General features: G+C 46.5%; 2 protein-coding genes and 1 long non-coding RNA gene across 9 annotated transcripts; 2 read left to right on the top strand and 1 right to left on the bottom strand.

Annotated features, from left to right (window-relative positions):
* The first annotated feature begins 518 nt into the window (after positions 1-518).
* svopl (SVOP-like) lies at positions 519-6,178 on the top strand. Its single transcript, XM_035620504.2, has 16 exons — positions 519-629; positions 1,554-1,697; positions 1,961-2,049; positions 2,225-2,323; positions 2,456-2,527; positions 2,634-2,758; positions 2,839-2,902; positions 2,986-3,111; positions 3,212-3,340; positions 3,443-3,516; positions 3,715-3,911; positions 4,253-4,364; positions 5,176-5,257; positions 5,329-5,418; positions 5,496-5,609; positions 5,696-6,178. The coding sequence occupies exons 1-16, from the start codon at positions 605-607 to the stop codon at positions 5,705-5,707; spliced, it is 1,554 nt and encodes a 517-aa protein (XP_035476397.1). The 5' UTR covers positions 519-604; the 3' UTR covers positions 5,708-6,178.
* A 353-nt stretch (positions 6,179-6,531) lies between these two features.
* Positions 6,532-21,015, top strand: mical3b (microtubule associated monooxygenase, calponin and LIM domain containing 3b). 6 transcript variants are annotated; one of them, XM_047335881.1, is made up of 34 exons: positions 6,538-6,797; positions 7,736-7,772; positions 7,872-8,142; positions 8,226-8,433; positions 8,510-8,626; positions 8,708-8,809; positions 9,388-9,543; positions 9,618-9,718; positions 10,234-10,491; positions 10,636-10,751; positions 11,683-11,809; positions 11,872-11,965; positions 12,107-12,254; positions 12,332-12,528; positions 12,783-12,895; positions 12,966-13,022; positions 13,268-13,411; positions 13,603-13,680; positions 13,811-13,885; positions 13,971-14,133; positions 14,585-14,691; positions 14,990-15,062; positions 15,199-15,385; positions 15,486-15,553; positions 15,667-16,242; positions 16,322-16,395; positions 17,207-17,281; positions 17,464-17,514; positions 17,623-17,868; positions 18,092-18,185; positions 18,349-18,399; positions 20,164-20,263; positions 20,333-20,406; positions 20,564-21,015. In XM_047335881.1, exons 3-34 carry the CDS (start codon positions 7,879-7,881, stop codon positions 20,746-20,748), a joined length of 4,479 nt encoding a protein of 1,492 aa, XP_047191837.1. In that variant the 5' UTR covers positions 6,538-6,797; positions 7,736-7,772; positions 7,872-7,878; the 3' UTR covers positions 20,749-21,015. The 6 variants fall into 6 exon arrangements, 5 of the variants coding, with proteins under 5 accessions (XP_047191833.1, XP_047191836.1, XP_047191835.1 ...); XM_047335877.1 differs by lacking the exons at positions 15,486-15,553; positions 15,667-16,242; positions 16,322-16,395; ... (6 more) ...; positions 20,333-20,406; positions 20,564-21,015 and having other exon boundaries at positions 6,532-6,797; positions 15,140-15,214; XM_047335880.1 differs by lacking the exons at positions 15,486-15,553; positions 15,667-16,242; positions 16,322-16,395; ... (6 more) ...; positions 20,333-20,406; positions 20,564-21,015 and having other exon boundaries at positions 6,532-6,797; positions 13,606-13,680; positions 15,140-15,214.
* LOC124850814 lies at positions 14,325-16,910 on the bottom strand. 2 transcript variants are annotated; one of them, XR_007031737.1, is made up of 3 exons: positions 16,266-16,910; positions 15,847-16,152; positions 14,325-15,414 (listed from the first exon to the last, which is right to left on the bottom strand). It is a non-coding gene; the product is annotated as an uncharacterized LOC124850814 (long non-coding RNA). The 2 variants fall into 2 exon arrangements; XR_007031738.1 differs by lacking the exons at positions 15,847-16,152; positions 16,266-16,910 and adding an exon at positions 15,700-15,841.
* Positions 21,016-21,868: the final 853 nt, after the last annotated feature.

A 21,868-nucleotide genomic window follows, 5' to 3' on the forward strand; every position in this document is an offset into this window, starting at 1 on the left:
ATTTATATATATATATATATATACTGTATGTATATTATAAAAGTTGTATCATCGTTAAGTATCAGGGTTTTGGTAAAAATGAAGAATAAGAAATTGAAAAGTCATTTTATTTTTAGAACTTTATATCCGTAATGATTATTGTAGAGAAAAATGTTTAGTTTTATTATTTCAAGAAAAACTGTTATTGTAAAAAAATGTTATGTTAAAAAACACGTTTAGTTTTACTTATAGAACTGGATAATAATATATTTCAACAGCTGTAAAATGTTGACCATGTGAACAATTAGAATACGTTATATACATATATATAAATGTATATATACATATATATGTTTATATAATATGTGAAAATAATTTTGCTCTAAATTTTGAATAAACTTGTAAATAAATATAATATTTAGAGAACAAACTTACTTTCAGAAGAAAAAGTCTAAACTATAAATCTAACAACTGAGTGATCACGTGATAATCAGACAGTTAAATCTTGACATCAACAAGCCTCCATACCTCCCCCGCCCCGCCCCTCCGCGGTGGTGATGACGACGGCACTTCCTGATTCACCTGTGCAGGTCAACAACAACAGTAGATTCCGGATCAATGATCGATGAGCAGAGAACATCTGAAACCAGGTGAGTGACGTTTCATCTGATCACGTGGAGTTCATGTTTCAAACTTCAGATTGAATAACTTCATCAGTGTCTGTTAAACTTCGGTCTGATTTGTGTGGATGTAAAGTTTTCTCTTCGGCTCTTCACTGTCTGTCAACCCGTCGGTCCTGTGAACCGGTTCCGGTGGAATCACAGACGCTACAGACGCGTCACGTGCGTTTAGATTCAGATGCTTCACTTTAGTTCACAGACGTTTTCAGCCTCGCGACGGACGAGCGCGTCTGTTGTGGTGAGATGAATGATCCGAGATCATGGATGAGTTTTAAATCAAAGTGACCAATTGGATTCCTCTGACCAATGAGCATCATGACGTCACGTTCATGTACATTACGTTTGTTCAACCATGAAGATATGAACCATGAGACACGAACATTTATCAGCTTCAAGTTCTCAGTCAGATTATTGTTTGATATAATAGATTCAGGGAGAAAGTTTCAGTCTGAACAGGTGAGAGTGAAAAAACAATGACATCATGAATAAAACACTGATTATTTGAAGGTTGATTGATTTCCTTAAAATAAAAGTTTGAATCGATTGATGATGAAAATAACTGCAGATGATAATGATGAGACTGTATAACCAGCACTGCTCTCAATAGAACACACACACACACACACACACGACCCTAGAACTGTAGAAAAAAATCACTGGACTTAAATATTTCAAAGAAGTGCAATTTTTATATTAATATTTATTCTCCATGTGCAAGTATTGCCACTGCTCTGTAAAGTATTTATATTTCATATGTAATATTTTGTACATATGCTTTTTTAAATTGTTTATATTCTGCTGCACTTTTGCTGCTGTGACGCACAAATGAAGGATTCTGATCATATCCTTATTAATAATAACAATAACAAGAGTGTTTGACTTTCAATCCTTTAGAGAAGGTTCACCTGAACTCCACCTGGCATCTGAGGATGAATGACCACATGAAGACGCAGCTCGTCAGCGCCATCCACCTGCAGGAGGTGGAGCTGCAGGACAAACCTGCAGGCGAGCGGCAGGGCACGACGAGCGGAAGCGACGGTGAGTCTGATCAATGATCAATACTCCTGATCACTGTGGTCAGGGTCAGATACAAATTCACTGAGCAAACCACCACGACCTCTGACTTCTGACTTCTGACCTCAGTGTCCAGCAGTTTGTGATATAAATACAGACTGACACTGCTGTGTGTGTGTGTGTGTGTGTGTGTGTGTGTGTGTGTGTGTGTGTGTGTGTGTGTGTGTGTGTGTGTGTGTGTGTGTGTGTGTGTGTGTGTGTGTGTGTGTGTGCCTGCGTGCGTGCAGATCTCACATACACGGTGGAAGACGCTGTTGAAACTATTGGCTTTGGTCGTTTCCACATCCTCCTCTTCGTCATCATGGGGAGCTCCAATGTGAGTCACTGACTTCTATACACACACACACACACACACACACACACACACACACACACACACACACACACACACACACACACACACACACCTGCTCACTGACACCACAGCTCACTGACACCACAGAGTGTGTGTGTGTGTGTGTGTGTGTGTGTGTGTGTGTGTGTGTGTGCAGATCGTGGAGGCGATGGAGATCATGCTGTTGGCCGTAGTTTCCCCTGAGATCCGATGCGAGTGGCATCTGGACGACTGGCAGGTCGCACTCGTCTCCACTGTGAGTTTCATGTTTCTTCGTTTCAAACTTAGTGAACGACTCTGAGCTCTCAGGTGTGAGGTCACCAGGTCGATGATGTCACTGCAGGTCACAGGTGTGTGTGTGTGTGTGTGTGTTTGTGTTTCCTCTCAGATGGTCTTCTTTGGGTTCATGGTGTGTGGCGTTCTGAGTGGATACGTCTCCGACAGATACGGACGCTGGAAGGTCAAACACGCTTTACACCACACATCATGTTAGTGCCACACCGTGTGTGAGTGTGTGTTAATTTGTGTGGTTGTCCGTGTGTGTGTGTTAATGTGTGTGTGTCCAGGTGGTGTTCGGAGGCTTCGTGTGGAGCGCCTACTTCTCCCTCCTCACGTCGTTCGCTCCGTCGTATGGTTGGTTCATCTTCCTGCGCAGCATGGTCGGCTGCGGTGTCGCAGGAGTGTCACAGGGGTCAGACACACACACACACACTGATGTCACTCAGCTTCTTCTTCATTAGTAGAAGTCACATCTGTAGTTTTGACCTCCAGGTTCGTGTTGAAGACGGAGTTCATCCCAGCGAAGCACCGAGCGTACCTGCTGCCTCTCGCCACTGTGAGTCTCACTTCGTCTTCACTCCCTGTGATGTCACCAGTGCACATCTCCCAGCATGCTCTCTGTCTCTGTCTGTGCCTCAGGTGTTCTGGATGTTGGGCTCGATGCTCATCATCATCCTGGGGATGCTGGTGGTTCCCTCTCTGGGCTGGAGGTGGATGATCCGGATCTCTGTGGCCCCCAGCATCATCCTCATCTTCCTCTTCCGGGTGACGAGTCGTCTTCATTATTGTTCTACTGTAACTGTCACTGTACCTGATGTTGATGTTTTTTCTTCGACTGATTTGTGTCTTTATTGATTTTCATTAGTTCATTCCAGAGTCGGCTCGTTACAACGTGTCGGCAGGAAACATCCCGGCTGCCGTGGAAACTCTGACGAAGATTTCCAAGATGAACAGATCGTCTCTTCCTCCAGGACGACTGGTGGAGACGTCAGCGGTACGTTATGAGTTCACTGTGACGAGGTCAGATCTTATGAAAGTTATTAATGCTTATTACTCATCTTTAATAAACATAAGTTTCATTCTGTGTTTGTTCCAGGAACAAAGAGGCAGCTGGAGGATTCTGCTCAGTTCATCCTTCAGGACAACGTCGTTACTGCTCTGGTTCTCATGGTAACGCTCATTGTCAATAACTATAAATACAAAGAGAAGTAGAAATACAAAGACATAGAACTTGATTTAAGGAAATGTGAGTTTGTGTCACTGATCAATAAGTCATGATGAAGGAACATTTAAGGAATTTAAAGAGATTGATTGACATCATCACAGAAACATGATTATTGTTGTTTCCTTCTGACCTTTGACCTTCAGGTTCGTGGCGTCCTTCTCGTACTACGGTTCCGTCCTCAGCAGTTCTGAGCTGCTGGAGAAGAACTTGCTGTGTGTGAAGGACGCAGACAGGGAGCACCAGGTCAAACACCACCTGGAGGACGGACTATGTTACTGCATCGCCTTCGCTAACAGCGACTACCAGACGCTGCTGATCAGCAGCCTGGGGGAGGTCGCACGTGAGTCGACCCACACTTCACTCAGGTCACGAGGTCGAGTTCACCTCAACAGTCACAAGTCAAACTGACGATTTACAGAATCACAAAATCAGTTCTCATGATTCAGTTTCCAAATAATTGGTTTATAAATGTTCTGATGTCAAAATGTTCCAGTGTTTTCGCTTCACAACCGTTTATGGAACATGTATGATCACAAAATGTGATAACGTTTCTTTTATGAGCACAATAATATATATATGTATACAGTGTATATATATATATATATATATATATACATGTACGTGTGTGTGTATATATATATAAAGATCAGTGACTATATAAAGACGATTTTCTCTCCTCAGTTGTTCCATTAAACATCTGTCTGCTCAACGTGTTTGGACGGAGGAGAACTATGACGGTGTTGCAGCTGCTGGCGGCCATTTTGTTCATGCTGATCAACATCTGCACGACCATGTAAGAACCTCACAGACTCTTGTAGTCCGTCAGTCTAGAGGTGTATGAGGACCACAGGTCCGACAGTCTACAGGTGTATGAGGACCACAGGTCCGACAGTCTACAGGTGTATGAGGACCACAGGTCCGTCAGTCTACAGGTGGATGAGGACCACAGGTCCGACAGTCTACAGGTGTATGAGGACCACAGATCCGACAGTCTACAGGTGTATGAGGACCACAGGTCCGTCAGTCTACAGGTGGACGAGGACCACAGGTCCGACAGTCTACAGGTGTATGAGGACCACAGGTCCGACATTCTGAGGACCACAGGTCCGTCAGTCTACAGGTGTATGACCACAGGTCCGACAGTCTACAGGTGTATGACCACAGGTCCGACAGTCTACAGGTGTATGAGGACCACAGGTCCGACAGTCTACAGGTGTATGAGGACCACAGGTCTGTCAGTCTACAGGTGGATGAGGACCACAGGTCCGACAGTCTACAGGTGTATGAGGACCACAGGTCCGACATTCTGAGGACCACAGGTCCGTCAGTCTACAGGTGGATGAGGACCACAGGTCCGACAGTCTACAGGTGTATGAGGACCACAGGTCCGACAGTCTACAGGTGGATGAGGACCACAGGTCCGACATTCTGAGGACCACAGGTCCGTCAGTCTACAGGTGGATGAGGACCACAGGTCCGACAGTCTACAGGTGTATGAGGACCACAGGTCCGACAGTCTACAGGTGTATGAGGACCACAGGTCCGACATTCTGAGGACCACAGGTCCGACTTCCTGACGTCCTTCTGTTCCCGTCTTTCTGCAGGTTTGGGTTCACAGTGCTTCTGTTCCTGCTTCGTTCTCTGGTCTCCATGAACTTTAATGTGGTTTATATTTACACGGCAGAGGTGAGTCCACACGTCCAAACACTGGTGTTTACTGACCCGGTGTCTGTTAACCGGTGGATTCTGGTCCTCAGGTGTATCCCACAGTGGCCCGGTCTCTGGGGATGGGGTTCTGTACGTCATTCAGCCGGATCGGAGGAATGATCGCACCGTTCATCGCTCAGGTGGGTTCAGCGTGTCGTCCTGGAGTCGTTCACGACTTCCAGTCGTCCATGTTTGACGTGAATCTTGGTGTGTTCAGGTGCTGATGTCTCAGTCGGTGATTCTGGCGCTCAGTCCGTTCGCTGTGGCCTGTGTGATCTGTGGTCTTGGAAATTTTCTCCTGCCGATAGAAACTAAAGGACGAGCTCTCCTGGTGAGAAATAATAATTTTCTTACAATTCACTTGTTTACTCTTTGTATAACAAACATTCTGGTTATAATTACTTCTTTTTTTTTCAGCAAAACAATTGACGACATCTCCAAACTCAACGTCTGTTACTGTTTGTAATATTGTTGTCATGAGTGTAAAGATATTAAATGTTACTGAGATCAATTTTTTTTATTGTTCTGAATTGTTCTGAATTAAATGCTGCTGTTTCAGCTGCACAGACAATATTCTGTGAAAAAAACTTTTTAATGTTTGATAAATGAGCAGTTGGTCAGATCTTTAAAGATTTATACTTTTGGGTTTATTGGAATAACGATTATAATTAAATACTCAGGTTAAAAGTTCCTGTTACTTTCAATGTTGTAATGACCACTAGGGGGAGCCTGTAGTTTATGGAACTCTACATAACGCTCTTTTGTGTTTGTTTGTTTGTTTGTTTGTTCTGCAGAACATTTACATGTTTATGTTCAAAGTGAAAATATGAATCTGTTTGAATATGACAAGTAACAAGGGAATTTCTCTAGCGTGGGATTAATAAAATCACGTTATCTTCATATCTTATGTTGTTCCTGTAACTATTAGACAATATATTTTTAAATGTTTTATTTATTTAACATGGAAAGAGTCAGAAGATCAAACTTAATAAAAATGATCTGAGAAGAATAAAGATTTACACAAAAACCTGAAATGTATGAAACCGTGAAGAAAATAAATCAGATGAGTGTGAAAGAAAGAAAATCAAATGGAGTCGAAACGGACTGTTGATGTCACATCATCATTATTATTATTATTATTATATATTATTATTATTATTGATGACAGAGACGTTTCCTCTGGGACCAGGAGAAACTCACTGAAGGTGTAATGAAGCTTAACGACCTGACGGTGGCGACACTGATGATGAAGATGATGATGATGACGATGATCTCTGGCTCCTGAGCTGCTCCCGTTAATCTCTTTAACGACGACACTCAGATTACAGATTACTGTCTGTCCTCGGGGGGCGGAGTCTCCACTGACCCCGCTCCCTGACCTCACACACCTTGTGTCGGTGTTGTCGAGTGTGGGTGAGTGTGTGTGTGTGATTAAAGTGGATTTAGTTTGTGGCAGCAGCAGTAGAAGAAGAAGAAGAAGATGCAGCTGAACAGCAGACGGTCGGCAGCTCTCTGAGACGTGAGTAAACACACACACTCATTAACACACTCACTAACACGGTAACATGAGTCTAAATCAGCTGTTTTTCACACATGCAGGATGTGAAGCTTCAGTCTGAAACACACGGATGTTTTTCTGTTCAACAGGAAACCGATCAATAAAGTTTTTCAGTTTATCGTGAACACGACCGTCGCCCACAGATGTAACCATGACAACCAGGATTTATCCAAAATTAACGATCTCACTGAAGTTAAACAGAAAAGATTTAGTTTCAACATCAGGATGTTTTTTACGACTGTGTTTTATCTGAAGTCAAAATATTAAATAATCAGACTGTTACCATACTTCATCTTCATCATCATCATCATCAACCACAGTAACTTCACTGACAACACAACTCTTTTACTGATCTATTATTTATTTAATTCTATGGAATATAGATGAACTGTTTGTGTGTGTGTGTGTGTGTGTGTGTGTTGGTGTGTTGGTGCTTGGTACTGATGGATCTTTTGTGTATGAGCTTCTTTGTTTCTACTCATTATTAGTAGAACTCACGAGTGGTCATGTGACCAACAACACAGTGATGTCATAGATCATTAACCAATGACAGAGAGAGGAGGAGGTGACAGAGACAGACAGACAGACAGAGACAGAGGGACAGACAGACAATCAGACAGACAGACAGAGAGATAGACAGACAGATAGACAGACAGAGACAATCAGACAATCAGACAGACAGACAGAGAGATAGACAAACAGAGAGACAGAGAGACAGACAGACAGAGAGACAGAGAGACAGACAGACAGAGAGAGAGAGAAGCAGTCTATGTGAAGGTTCTTGTCGAACATCAGTGGAACTTTCTCCAGACTTGAGTTGACAGTCATCAGTGGCCCCAGTGTGGATCCCTGAGGAACTCCTCCCTGGGAACAATCATTATCACTTTATACTTTGTCAGGGGCTGAGCTGGAGTCCGTCTGTGATATCATCAACAGGTAATAATAATAATAATAAATTTCATCTATAGAGCACTTTTTATTGCTAAAAGCAATCTCAAAGGTGACGCCCATCCCATGGTGCCCTGCTACCTCCAGGGTCGTCATGGGAGACGAGCCTTACCCAGAATGCCGAGCTCAGGAGCTGTTTGATGAATTTGTATCGGCGACGACCTGCAGGGCGGTGCTGCGATCCTTTAGTCAGCTGTGTGAACATCTGCAGCTGGACAAGAGCAGCGCCGAGAGGCTTTTGTACCAACCAATCAAACACCGCCTCAACTACTGGAGGGCCAACGCTCTGTGGGCAAAGTTGGACCGAAGGGCCGCACAGCCCGAGTATCTGAGGGCCCGAGTCTGCAGCAACACCACGGTACTTTTCACAGTTATGTATTTACAGTGTATATATAATATATATACAACTTATTGAAGTGTGATCTCTGTCTGATTGGTCAGTGTGTGATTATTGGGGCGGGGCCGTGCGGTCTGAGGACGGCAGTGGAGCTGAGCTTCATGGGAGCTCGGGTGGTGTTGCTGGAGAAGAGAGACTCGTTCTCCAGGAACAACGTTCTCCACCTGTGGCCCTTCACCATCCACGACCTGCGGGGCCTCGGGGCCAAAAAGTTCCACGGAAGGTTCTGCGCCGGCTCCATCGACCACATCAGTGAGTCGGTGATCTATTACTCGTGTCTGATCGTAAGAGCTGGCTCCTCTGATCAGCACCTGCTTCCTGTCGGCAGGTATCCGTCAGCTGCAGCTGGTCCTGCTGAAGGTGGCGTTACTGCTCGGGGTGGAGGTCCATGTGAACGTGGAGTTTAAGAACCTGGTGGAGCCGCCTGAAGATCAGCACAGACACAGTGAGCACAGACGTTATCTGATCCGGCACCATGACGCTGTGATGTCTGTAGATCAGAGAGTGAAGCTGTGTCTCTGTCCAGAGGTGGGCTGGAGGATGAAGGTGAGTCCAACGTCTCATCCCGTCAATCAGATGGAGTTCGACGTCATCATTGGAGCAGACGGACGCAGGAACACGCTGCCAGGTAACAACACCACAGGTAACAACACCACAGGTAAAAACAACACACAGGTAACAACAACACCACAGGTAACACCCCCACAGGTTACAACACCACAGGTAACAACACCACAGTTAAAAACAACACACAGGTAACAACACCACCACAGGTAACACCACCACAGGTTACAACACCACAGGTAACAACACCACAGTTAAAAACAACACACAGGTAACAACACCACCACAGGTAACAACACCACCACAGATAACAACAACACAGGTAACACCACTACCACAGGTAACCACATCACCACAGGTAACAACACCACCACAGATAACAACAACACAGGTAACACCACCACCACAGGTAACAACACCACCAAAGGTAACAACACCACCAAAGGTAACAACACCACCACAGGTAACAACAACACAGGTATCAACAACACACAGGTAACAACAACACAGGTAACAACACCACACAGGTAACAATATATATATATGTATACATATTCCTCTGCCTGCACATGAACATTTTCATTTGAAGTGATTCCGTATGAAGTCGTCTGATTGGACGGTGAAGATCCTTTTTGTGAACAGGTTTCCGACGCAAAGAGTTCAGAGGGAAACTTGCCATCGCCATTACGGCAAACTTCAAGAACAGAAACACGACGGCGGAGGCCAAAGTGGAGGAGATCAGCGGCGTGGCCTTCATCTTCAACCAGAGGTTCTTCCAGGAGCTGCGACAGGAAACGGGTCTGTTTCTAGTTTGTCTGACGGTGTTGAGGAGAGAGATTTGTGTTGTGTTCATGTTCACGTGAATCTTTCAGGGATCGACCTGGAAAACATTGTCTACTACAAAGACGACACTCACTACTTTGTGATGACGGCGAAGAAACACAGTCTGTTGGACAAAGGAGTCATTCTCCAGGTAAACGCACCTGAACACGACAGAGATCAACTGTCGGTCACAGTCTCAGAAAGGATGACGACTAACCTTGACCCTGACCCTGACTCCTTCAGAAGAGATGACGACTAACCTTGACCCTGACCCTGACTCCTTCAGAAGAGATGACGACTAACCTTGACCCTGACCCTGACTCCTTCAGAAGAGATGACGACTAACCTTGACCCTGACCCTGACTCCTTCAGAAGAGATGACGACTAACCTTGACCCTGACCCTGACTCCTTCAGAAGAGATGACGACTAACCTTGACCCTGACCCTGACTCCTTCAGAAGAGATGACGACTAACCTTGACCCTGACCCTGATTCCTTCAGAAGAGATGACGACTAACCTTGACCCTGACCCTGATTCCTTCAGAAGAGATGACGAATAAGCTAGACGAGACGAGTCCGAGTCAAACCATCACAAAGTCAAAGTCTTTGAAATGTAGAAAGTCAGAGTCAGGACTGAAATGACGGGAAAATCTTTTCTTCCGTCAGGACTTTGCAGACACTGAGCAGCTGCTCTCTCAGAGGAATGTGGACCATGATGCATTGCAGGTTTACGCCCGCGAGGCCGCCAACTTCTCCACCAATCACCAGCTGCCATCTCTGGACTTCGCCATGAATCACTACGGTCAGCCAGACGTCGCCATGTTCGACTTCACCTGCATGTACGCATCTGAGAACGCCGCCATGATTCGCCAACGCCACGGACACCAGCTGCTCGTCACTCTGGTGGGAGACAGCCTGCTGGAGGTGAGACAGGTGGAGGGACAAACGTAATCAGACAGACAGTTTGTAAACCTCCTCCTGTCTGTCTGTCTATCTGTCTGACTGTCCCTCTGTCTGTCTCTCTGTCTGTCTGTCCCTTTGTCTCTCTGTCTATCCCTCTGTCTGCAGCCCTTCTGGCCAATGGGAACAGGAGTAGCTCGTGGGTTTCTCGCAGCTCTGGATTCAGCCTGGATGATCAGGAGTTGGTCTCAGGGCGGAGCTCCACTGGACGTCCTGGCTGAGAGGTGAATGGACACAGGAAAGGACTCACCTGACAGGACTCCCCTGACAGGACACAGGACAAGACTCACCTGACAGGACGCAGGACAGGACTCACCTGACAGGACACAGGACAGGACTCACCTGAAAGGACACAGGACAAGACTCACCTGACAGGACACAGGACAGGACTCACCTGACAGGACACAGGACAGGACTCACCTGACAGGACACAGGACAGGACTCACCTGACAGGACACAGGACAAGACTCACCTGACAGGACACAGGACAAGACTCACCTGACAGGACACAGGACAAGACTCACCTGACAGGACACAGGACAGGACTCACCTGACAGGACTCCCCTGACAGGACACAGGACAAGACTCACCTGACAGGACGCAGGACAGGACTCACCTGACAGGACACAGGACAGGACTCACCTGACAGGACACAGGACAGGACTCACCTGACAGGACACAGGACAGGACTCACCTGACAGGACACAGGACAAGACTCACCTGACAGGACACAGGACAAGACTCACCTGACAGGACACAGGACAGGACTCACCTGACAGGACACAGGACAGGACTCACCTGACAGGACACAGGACAAGACTCACCTGACAGGACACAGGACAGGACTCACCTGACAGGACACAGGACAGGACTCACCTGACAGGACACAGGACAGGACTCACCTGACAGGACACAGGACAAGACTCACCTGACAGGACACAGGACAAGACTCACCTGACAGGACACAGGACAGGACTCACCTGACAGGACACAGGACAGGACTCACCTGACAGGACACAGGACAAGACTCACCTGACAGGACACAGGACAGGACTCACCTGACAGGACTCACCTGACAGGACACAGGACAGGACTCACCTGACAGGACTCACCTGACAGGACTCACCTGGTGACATCGAGTCCTCTGTGTTTCAGAGAGAGTCTGTATCGTCTCCTCCCTCAGACGACTCCAGAGAACATGCAGAAAAACATCGGTCTGTTCTCTCTGGATCCAACGACACGATACGTCAACGTGACACCAGCGAGCATCACACCTGCTCAGGTACACACACACACACACACACACACACACACACAAAAACTCTCACACTTGATGTTTTACAGGTGAGACACCTGGTGGACACCGGAGAGGAGGCGGGGCTAAGTACACATTGTGGTGACATCATCCGCCTGCCTTCACCCTGCCTGCTCAGAGAGGGTGAGTTCACTTTCAAGCCCCTCCCACGTCACATTAAGCCCCTCCCACGTCACAATAGACGTCATGTTACTCTGTTACTTGAGTTGACCTCACAGTAAAGCTTTAATTTCATTTGTCCTCTGTCTCGTCGCTCTCTGACAGAGTACTCCCCTCGGACCAATCAGCTGCTGACCTGGTGTCAGGAGCAGACCTGTGGTTACCGCGGCGTCGCTGTGAAGGACCTGACTACTTCCTGGAAGAGTGGCCTCGCTCTGTGTGCCCTGATTCACCGATATCGACCAGATCTCATGTAAAACTCATGAATGATTATTGGTTATCAGTGATCAGAGATGAAATGATGCAGATGAACTTCCTGTTTGTCCTCAGAGACTTCGACGCTCTCGACGAGTCGTCGGCAGAAGAAAACACTCGTCTGAGCTTCGACGTGTCTGAACGAGAGTTCGGGATTTCTCCTTTGACGACGGTGGAAGAGATGTTGTGTGTCGGAGAACCGGACTCTCTGTCGATGGTGATGTACCTGAGTCAGTTCCGCCAGCTGCTCAGAGACTCACCGCCCCCTGCTGGTGAGACCTGAATATTAAACCCAAGACAGACTTACACTGCCCCCTGCTGAAGAGACCATGACATCACAGGGAAAAAGATTTAACCCAAAATAAGAGAAAGTGAAATAAAAGAATGAAAAGCTAAAAGACAAATAATAAGATGAAGAAACAGAATCAGATGAATTAAGATTAATAAAAAAAAAAGATCTGATTGAAGAAGATGATCCTTGAATGAAGAAATCAGATGATCAGTAACGTTTCTCTCTTTGTCTCAGGAGGTTTGTGTCAGAGGTCAGACCAGAGGTCAGACCTGAGGTCCGCCCTCGTCACGCCGGCATCCCTCCTAAGCCGACTAGGTCTCAGTCCGTCCAGGAAGAGGAACCCAAAGGTTTGTGCTGTTCTAACTTTATTAGCACACGTTTCAAATTCACTCAGCTGAACGTCGCCTGTTTCTTCAGGAGCAGAAAGACGCAGCGGGGAAAAGGAGGAAGAAGAGTGGACGTGATGAAGAGCAGGTCAGTGACAACTCTCACGTCTCCGTCCTCTCGTCAAACATCTCATAGGTTTTACGTTAAAGGATGTGACCATGAAGGTCCAGTCGTCAGTGTAACATCTGTGACTACACTGACGACCCACCCATTCAGCGGAAGACCCGCCCACTCATTCGTCCAGTGTCTGACTCGGTTCTTCGTTGTTCGTGAGACGGGTCGTGTTTGTTGCAGCAGGTCGACAGAAAGTGAACTTGTTCTCTGTTCTCCAGTCATGTGACCCAAGCGTCGACGGCCTGGTGTGTGACGAGGTGTTTGTGGGCGGGTCCAGTAGGTCCAGAGTTCGTCTGATGGCCAATCAGCTGCAGGCGAAACTGAACAAGAGCTCGTCTTCTTCTTCTGCAGCTTCACGTCAGGTCAGTTCACCTCTGAGTTCTAATCAATGATATTGAACTTTCTGATCAATAGTCCACTGATGGACGACAGGTCGTCAATCACAGCGCTGTCGTAGTGACCTGCCGTGACCTGTAATGACCTGTACTGACCTTTAGAACAGCATGTAACAGCAGCACAGAGAAATTAAATGTGTTTTCTTGGTGTTGACCAGCAGGGGGAGCTGTTGTCTGATGACCACGCCTCCTCAGATCCTGAGGATGCTGCTGCCCAGCCGTCGTCATGGAGACCGGTAAAGAAGGGCAGACATTATCAGTAGAGACAATCTGACCCTGACCTGACCTCTCTGACCTATCTGTCACAAGCTGACTTCTCTGACCTCTGTGACCTCTCTGACCTTTCTGAATTGTCTCTTTCTTCAGAGGAAACGAACCCTTCAACAGGAGCAGATGAGTTTTCGATTCAAAGAGAAGATCAAGTCTCAGAGTGATGAGCAGGTACGTGCTGCTTCTGTCTGTCTGTTCATCTGTCTGTCTCTCTGTCTGTCTCTCTGTCTGTTCATCTGTCTGTCTGTCTGTCCAGTTTGCAGTGGGCTGCAGTGGTGTGTGTTTCTTCTGTCAGAAGAGAGTTTATGTGATGGAGCGTCTCAGTGCCGAGGGATTTTTCTTCCATCGCAGTTGTTTCCAGTGTGACTTTTGCAGCAGTTCGCTCAGACTCGCATCATACGCCTTCGACCAAAATGAAGGTCAGTTGATGACGTCATAATCATACCTCAGGGGTACAGTGAAGAATCAGCCTGTTGTCGTCTGGTCGTCAGCTGCTTTTCATACTCACCACAGAGAATAACCACTCTTTATGTTCAGAGTGCACCTGTACATCACTGTAGTCATGTGAGCAGGTGTGATGTGAGTAATGAAGTCACTCATTGTGATGTCATCATGTGATCACAATTTATTTATATCATAATCAAACATAATAAAATGATCACAATAAAAGACAGTATTACTAAATATTTTGCTGAGAAATATCTAATAATATTTAAAACACAGCATGGTGAGTGTGTGTGTGTGTGTGTGTGTGTACAATAAGTGTAGTGTGTGTTGGGGCTTCAGGACAGATGAGATATCAGCAGCCAATCAGAGCTCAGAGGTCACATGACTCAGACTGTGAACATTGTGTTGTGTTCACTGTCTCAGGGACGTTTTACTGTCTCCATCACTACGACTGTCGTCTGAGCACCGCCGCTGCGAGGAGGAGGCGTCTAACGGCATCGGACCGAGCAACGTCACATCGGACCTCTACGGTAAGCAAACAGTGTGTGTGTTACTGTCAGTGTGTGTATGTTACTGTCAGTGTGGGTGAGAGCAGGGAGGTGAACGGGTGTTGGTGTAAATATGTTTAAATCACACACACACACACACACACACACACACACACACACACACACACACACACACGTGTCACTGCTGTGTGATGAGTAAACGTGTGTCGTGACTGTTCAGATGTTTGAACTGACTCATCAGCTAAAATCAATATGTTTGATAATATGAAAATCAGTGTGTTTCTGTAAAGATGGCTCCATGTGTTTGTGATGTTTGCAGGCATCTCTGGGCTCCGCCCTCTCCTTCCCCTCTTCCCACTCAGTGGTGTCAGCTGGTCGCCGTTGCTCGTCAGGTGAGCGTCGCTCGTTCAGAGTTTGTTCCGGTTCACGTTGAGTTCAGGCCTCACACTCGGATCACTGTGGGCTTTAGAGTGTGTGTGTCTCTGTGTGTGTCTGTGTGTGTGTGCGGCTGCGTTGCTGTGGCTGCAGCGCTCTCTGTGACGGCGGCGACGCCCGAGAGGATCGAGCTGGAAGACTTCCGACGGAGCTCGACCCAGGAGGAGGCGGAGCTGCAGGTGGAGGTGGAGCTGCAGGAGGAGGTCTCAGAGGAGATGCTGAACCAGTTCAACCTGAGTCTGATCCAGAGACACGAGCCCAGGTCCAGGTCCAAGTCCAGGTCAGAACCCCATCACAACGACCTGTGACCTGTTGTGTCAACACTGAGAATTTTAAAATCAAACTCCTCCTCTTCCTCCTCTGTGTATTTCTGTTTTCAGTTCAGAGTCTGAGGAGGAAGAGGAGGAGGAGGAGGAAGAGGGAGGCATTGAGGTGGAGAGCAGTGATGGTGAGTGTCAGTTGTGTATATGTGATGTTGTGTATCTGGTGTAGTTTATGTTAATCTGGTGAAGTTTGTTTATCTGTTTTCTTTCTTGTTTTTTTAACGTTTGAACTCTAAAGCTGCAGGAAGTGACATCACAACCTCTGACACACCTGTGGAGCCTGACTCCGCCTCCAGTCTGCCACCCTGCATCACGTCCTGCACACCTTCATCCTTGACCCCGCCCCCTGGGACCACGCCCTCTACCGCCTCCCTCAGCACCACACCGGACTCCACCTGCTTTGCAGGCAGAGACCCACCTGTCACTCAGAGACAAGGGTGGGGCTCCTTCGATGACATTAACCCTGAACTGCCAATGAAGAAGCCCCTCCTCACACAGGAGAGAGAAGAGTGGCCAGAGAACGAGGGGGCGGGTCTTGAAGAGGAGGAGGAGAAGACAGAGTGTGTTAGGAGGAGACATGGAGGAGCTCACAGACTCCTCCCCCCTCTGCAGGGGAGGGGGCGGGCTCTCATACTCCAGCTGAAGGGTCTCAGGGAGGCTTCGCCCCCTGGACAGGTTGAGGTGGAAGGAGGCGGGGCCAGAGCTCTGTGGAGGGTGGTGTTCTCTGGAAACAAGAAGGAGAAGAAGAAGAAGGGCCAGATTTTACCTCCAGAAAACATTAAGGAGGATGCAGCAAATCAGACGAGCGCTACAGGTGATGATGTAATAAACACATACATTCAAAAAGAGGGAGATGTCTGTGATGATGTCATAATTGTACTTCCTGCCTCCAGATGTGAAAGGAGAAGAGTCGGATCTGGACTCGTCCACTCTGCTGCAGAGATGTTCACTGAACCCCAGGAACAACGTGAGAGACCCTCTGACCAATCAGAACACACCAACGACCAATCAGAACACACCAACGACACAACGACCAATCATAACACACCAAGGATCAATCAGATCAAACCAACGACACACTGACCAATCAAAACACACCAAGGATCAATCAGATCAAACCAACGACACAACGACCAATCAGAACAAACCAACGACCATTCAGAATATAACAACCATCAATCAGAACACACCACCGACCAATCAGAACACACCAACGACACAACGACCAATCAGAACACACCAACGACACAACGACCAATCAGAACACACCACCGACCAATCACAACACACCAACGACCAATCAGGACACACCACCGACCAATCAGAACACAACACTTGAACATGTGACACCACAGTGTGATGTAATCAACTGTCTGTCTGTCTGTCTGTCTCTCTCTCTGCCTGCCTGCCTGTCTGCCTGTGTGTATGTCTGTCTGTCTGTCTGTCTGTCTGTGTCTTCTGTCTGTCTGTCTGCCTGTGTGTCTGTCTGTCTGTCTGTCTCTCTCTGCCTGCCTGTCTCTCTGTCTGTGTGTCTCTCTGTCTGTCTGTCTGTCTGTCTGTCTGCCTGTGTGTCTGTCTCTCTGTCTGTGTGTCTGTCTGTCTGTCTCTCTCTCTGTCTGTGTGTCTGTCTGTCTGTCTGTCTGCCTGTGTGTCTCGCTCTCTGTCTGTGTGTCTGTCTGTCTGTCTCTCTGTCTGCCTGTGTGTCTGTCTCTCTGCCTGTTTGTCTGTCTGTCTGTCTCTCTGTCTGTGTGTCTGTCTGTCTGTCTGTCTGTCTGCAGCTGCGTCTCCAGATGTTCGACCTCATGTCTGAAGTCCAGAGAGTTTCCATCCAGGAGGAGGACGAGAACCAGGAGGTAGATGATCAGTGTTGTGATGTGATGGAGCTGTAGGTTCTGTAGATTTTACCCATAACCCTCAGCGGCAGAGGTCAGACTGATGACCTGGACCTGAGTTGTGTGATGTGTTCCCACCCACAAGGACCAACACAGTCTGAGTATTTAGTGTTTGATGATCATGTTTCATGTTTCTTCTTCAGCCTTCGTATGTTCCTCACGCTCTGGCTTTCAAACGATCGTATGCCATCAAGGTAAAGACACTGAGGTCACTGAGGTCGTCTGCTGAGCAGTAGCGGCTCGTAGGGTGGTAGGTTGTCTCCTGAGTTGTAATAAACACACTGCTGTTTGTATTTGTCCAGAGATGCTCTGCAAAGGACAGAGTCCCCCTCCAGGACTCTGACGGACAGTCCTCTTGTCCCACGGAGGTCGTGGGGGTCCTGGTTCAGCCGAAGGAGCCGTCCAGTCTGAGCGTGAAGGAGACCATGTTCCAAAGGGGACAAGAGGACGAAGACGAAGACCTGGATGTGAAAATCACCCGACGTGTTCAAAGAGACGCTCGAAGACGAGCCAAACAGGACGAGCAGAAGAGACTCCACAAGGCTCAGGTGAGACCAGTGTCAGTCCCATGAGGTGTCGACGGTCACGTGACGACTGTCTGACTGTCACGTGACGACTGTCTGACGACTGTCTGACTGTCACCTTACGACTGTCTGACTGTCACCTGACGACTGTCTGACTGTCACCTGACGACTGTCTGACTGTCACCTGACGACTGTCTGACTGTCACCTGACGACTGTCTGACTGTCACGTGACGTCACATGTTTCAGACGATCCAGAGGCGACTGCAGCAGGTGGAGGAGAAGCAGCGGCAGCTGGAGGAGAGAGGAGTGATGGTGGAGAAAACTCTGAGAGGAGAGGCTGGTACCTACGTCCTGTATATACACTGAATATATATATATATTTATATACACTGAATACTGCTCCATATATACTGAATATGTTCTGTATACAGTACATACACACTTAATGATGTGTATGCATGTGTATGTATGTGTGTGTGTGTGTGTGTGTGTGTGTGTGTCAGATTACTGGGGAGACTCTAATAACAGTCAAGATGTCGTCCTTCACCTCGGAGGTTTGTATCAGCTGTCTGTCTGTCTGTCTATCAACTGTCTGTCTCTCTATCCGTATTTCGATCAACTGTCTGTCTGTATCTCTGTCTGTCTGTCTATCAACTGTCTGTCTCTCTGTCCGTATTTTTATCAACTGTCTGTATGTCTGTATCTCTATCTGTCTGTTTCTCTATCAACTGTCTGTATGTCTGTATCTCTGTCTGTCTGTCACTCTATCAAATGTCTGTATGTCTGTATCTCTGTCTGTCTGTCTCTCTATCAACTGTCTGTATGTCTGTATCTCTGTCTGTCTGTCTCTCTATCAACTGTCTCTATGTCTGTATCTCTGTCTGTCTGTCTCTCTATCAACTGTCTGTATGTCTGTATCTCTGTCTGTCTGTCTCTCTATCAACTGTCTTTCTGTATCTCTGTCTGTCTGTCTGTATCTCTATCAACTGTCTTTCTGTATCTCTGTCTGTCTGTCTGTCTGTTTCTCTATCAACTGTCTTTCTGTATCTCTGTCTGTCTGTCTCTCTATCAACTGTCTTTCTGTATCTCTGTCTGTCTGTCTGTATCTCTATCAACTGTCTTTCTGTATCTCTGTCTGTCTGTTTCTCTATCAACTGTCTTTCTGTATCTCTGTCTGTCTGTTTCTCTATCAACTGTCTTTCTGTATCTCTGTCTGTCTGTCTCTCTATCAATTGTCTTTCTGTATCTCTGTCTGTCTGTCTCTCTATCAACTGTCTTTCTGTATCTCTGTCTGTCTGTCTGTCTGTTTCTCTATCAACTGTCTTTCTGTATCTCTGTCTGTCTGTCTCTCTATCAATTGTCTTTCTGTATCTCTGTCTGTCTGTCTCTCTATCAACTGTCTTTCTGTATCTCTGTCTGTCTGTCTGTCTGTTTCTCTATCAACTGTCTTTTATGTATCTCTGTCTGTCTGTCTCTCTATCAACTGTCTTTCTGCATCTCTGTCTGTCTGTCTGTCTCTCTATTAACTGTCTGTATGTCTGTATCTCTGTCTGTCTATCTGTCTGTTTCACTATCAACTGTCTTTCTGTATCTCTGTCTGTCTGTCTCTATCAACTGTCTGTATGTCTCTATCAACTGTCTGTATGCCTGTATCTCTGTCTGTCTGTCTGTATGTCTGTATCTCTATCAACTGTCTTTCTGTATCTCTGTCTGTCTGTCTCTCTATCAACTGTCTTTCTGTATCTCTGTCTGTCTGTCTCTCTATCAACTGTCTTTCTATATCTCTGTATCTCTGTCTGTCTGTTTCTCTATCAACTGTCTTTCTGTATCTCTGTCTGTCTGTCTCTCTATCAACTGTCTTTCTGTATCTCTGTCTGTCTGTTTCTCTATCAACTGTCTTTCTGTATCTCTGTCTGTCTGTTTCTCTATCAACTGTCTGTCTGTTTCTCTATCAACTGTCTTTCTGTATCTCTGTCTGTCTGTCTCTCTATCAACTGTCTTTCTGTATCTCTGTCTGTCTGTTTCTCTATCAACTGTCTGTCTGTCTCTCTATCAACTGTCTTTCTGTATCTCTGTCTGTCTGTTTCTCTATCAACTGTCTTTCTGTATCTCTGTCTGTCTGTCTGTCTGTTTCTCTATCAACTGTCTTTCTGTATCTCTGTCTGTCTGTCTCTCTATCAACTGTCTTTCTGTATCTCTGTCTGTCTGTTTCTCTATCAACTGTCTGTCTGTCTCTCTATCAACTGTCTTTCTGTATCTCTGTCCGTCTGTCTCTCTGTCTGTCTTTCAATCAACTGTCTGTCTGTCTGTCTCTCCAGGCCTGGGGAAGCTGGACGACCCGGTTCTGATGCAGCAGTGGTTCCAGCTCGTTCAACAGAAGAACTCACTGGTTCGATACGAATCTGAACTTATGATATTGTGAGTATTTGACCTTTGATGTGGTTCAGGTCTCAGGGTTCAGGTTCTTGACCCTGTGCTGCGTTTCAGTGCTCGAGAGCTGGAGCTGGAGGATCGACAGAGTCGCCTACAGCAGGAGCTCCGACAGAGGATGGTGGTGGACGGTGAGGACGATCTGATCATCATGATCCGATTATAATGATCTTGTCGTGTCGTTGTGCTGTTGTTGTCATTTTGTTTCGTGTCATTGACGTGTTGTTTCGTGTTGTTTTGTGTCGTTGTCATTTCGTTTTGTGTCGTTGTCGGGTGGTTGTCGTGCAGATCACCTGAAGCAGGACTGGCAGCTGCTGGAGGAGCGTCTGATCCTGGAGGAGATGTTGGAGGTGGTGGAGCAGAGAGACTCTCTGGTGTCCCTGCTGGAGGAGCAGAGACTGCAGGACGGACAGGAAGACCAGGACCTGGAGGAGCTCATGATGACCAGTGGTCCGGTCCTCAGCTGCACCTGAAACATGAAGAGACGTCCAGAGCAGAACATCAGATGAACATTGACCCTTCGTCAGGAACCACTGAGTACATTCATTTATAATATTATATAACATGAATACATACAACTTGTTTTGCCAACACCGTGAGCTGCTGATCACCTGTCTGCCTTATAATCACCTGATGATCGGAGTCATGTGACTGATGTGCTAGTGGTTATTATTGCGACTCTTGACTCTAACTGGAACTGAACTTTGTTTCCTGTAGAATAAAGAACATTGTGTTTATAATTTGTTTGATTTATTAGGTGATAAATTCATCTCCATGTTGTCTGAACAGATTCTGATGCTTCATAGATTATTGTTTCATAATAATCCGACATGTCTGATGTTCAGTTGTGTCCAGATGTTGAGCAGCTGCCTGATGGAGGACTCACCAGAAAATCATCCAAAACCAAAAGAATCTGCATCTACAGGATCGATATGAATCATATATACGAACGATATGACTCATCTTGGCGTCTATACAAAGGAAACACTTGTAACACTTGTGAAAACTGTAGAAATGTTCAGACGTGATGAAACAACTGTCGATTCTTCATTTTCTTCCTGTGGCTTCTTGTGAAATCCTCTGATGGTGAAACTCATCGACTCAAACTGAAAACACACGAACAGGAACAACAACGTTCACACGCTCAGAATTTATTCCTCATTATTTGTTTCACACTTTTTTCTAACAAGGCTGAAAACTTTTCTTTCATGTTGAGAGAAAATCTGGTCTGGCCAAGTTTCGTGCGTGTTGATGCATCCCATACCACTTAAAAACCGACTTCCTGTTTTATGGCGAATCATGCGTCGCCACAGCAACACAGTCTTTTCTATAAGTTGCCCACGTTTGAGGTGGATCTGATTAAACACCCGGGAGAAGTCCGTCAAAATGTTACAAGTCAAATCACAAAATCCGGAATATCTTCCTTCCTTGTGGTTGATGCATCGTATTAACAAAGTTGTTTTTCTGCCAGTGGCAACACTCAATGTCAGAAGGGGGCGCTGTGGAGCCTGTGGGCCACACCCACGACAGTGTTTTATTAAAATAAATTAAACTTTAAACATTGAAGATATTTCATCTTCAGCATCATGTTTT

The sequence above is a fragment of the Scophthalmus maximus genome, chromosome 12 (assembly GCF_022379125.1).
Source record: "Scophthalmus maximus strain ysfricsl-2021 chromosome 12, ASM2237912v1, whole genome shotgun sequence".
Classification (NCBI taxonomy): Eukaryota; Metazoa; Chordata; class Actinopteri; order Pleuronectiformes; family Scophthalmidae; genus Scophthalmus; species Scophthalmus maximus.

Coding starts and splice junctions, on each gene's coding strand:
- svopl (XM_035620504.2), top strand. CDS start 605: ATGAGCAGAGAACATCTGAAACCAG. Junction 2,324..2,455: donor AGGTCGCACTCGTCTCCACT/GTGAGTTTCATG, acceptor GTTTCCTCTCAG/ATGGTCTTCTTTGGGTTCAT. Junction 2,903..2,985: donor ACCTGCTGCCTCTCGCCACT/GTGAGTCTCACT, acceptor TCTGTGCCTCAG/GTGTTCTGGATGTTGGGCTC.
- mical3b (XM_047335881.1), top strand. CDS start 7,879: ATGGGAGACGAGCCTTACCCAGAATGCCGAGCTCAGGAGCTGTTTGAT. Junction 13,681..13,810: donor AGCCGTCGTCATGGAGACCG/GTAAAGAAGGGC, acceptor CTCTTTCTTCAG/AGGAAACGAACCCTTCAACA. Junction 16,396..17,206: donor CACTGAACCCCAGGAACAAC/GTGAGAGACCCT, acceptor GTCTGTCTGCAG/CTGCGTCTCCAGATGTTCGA.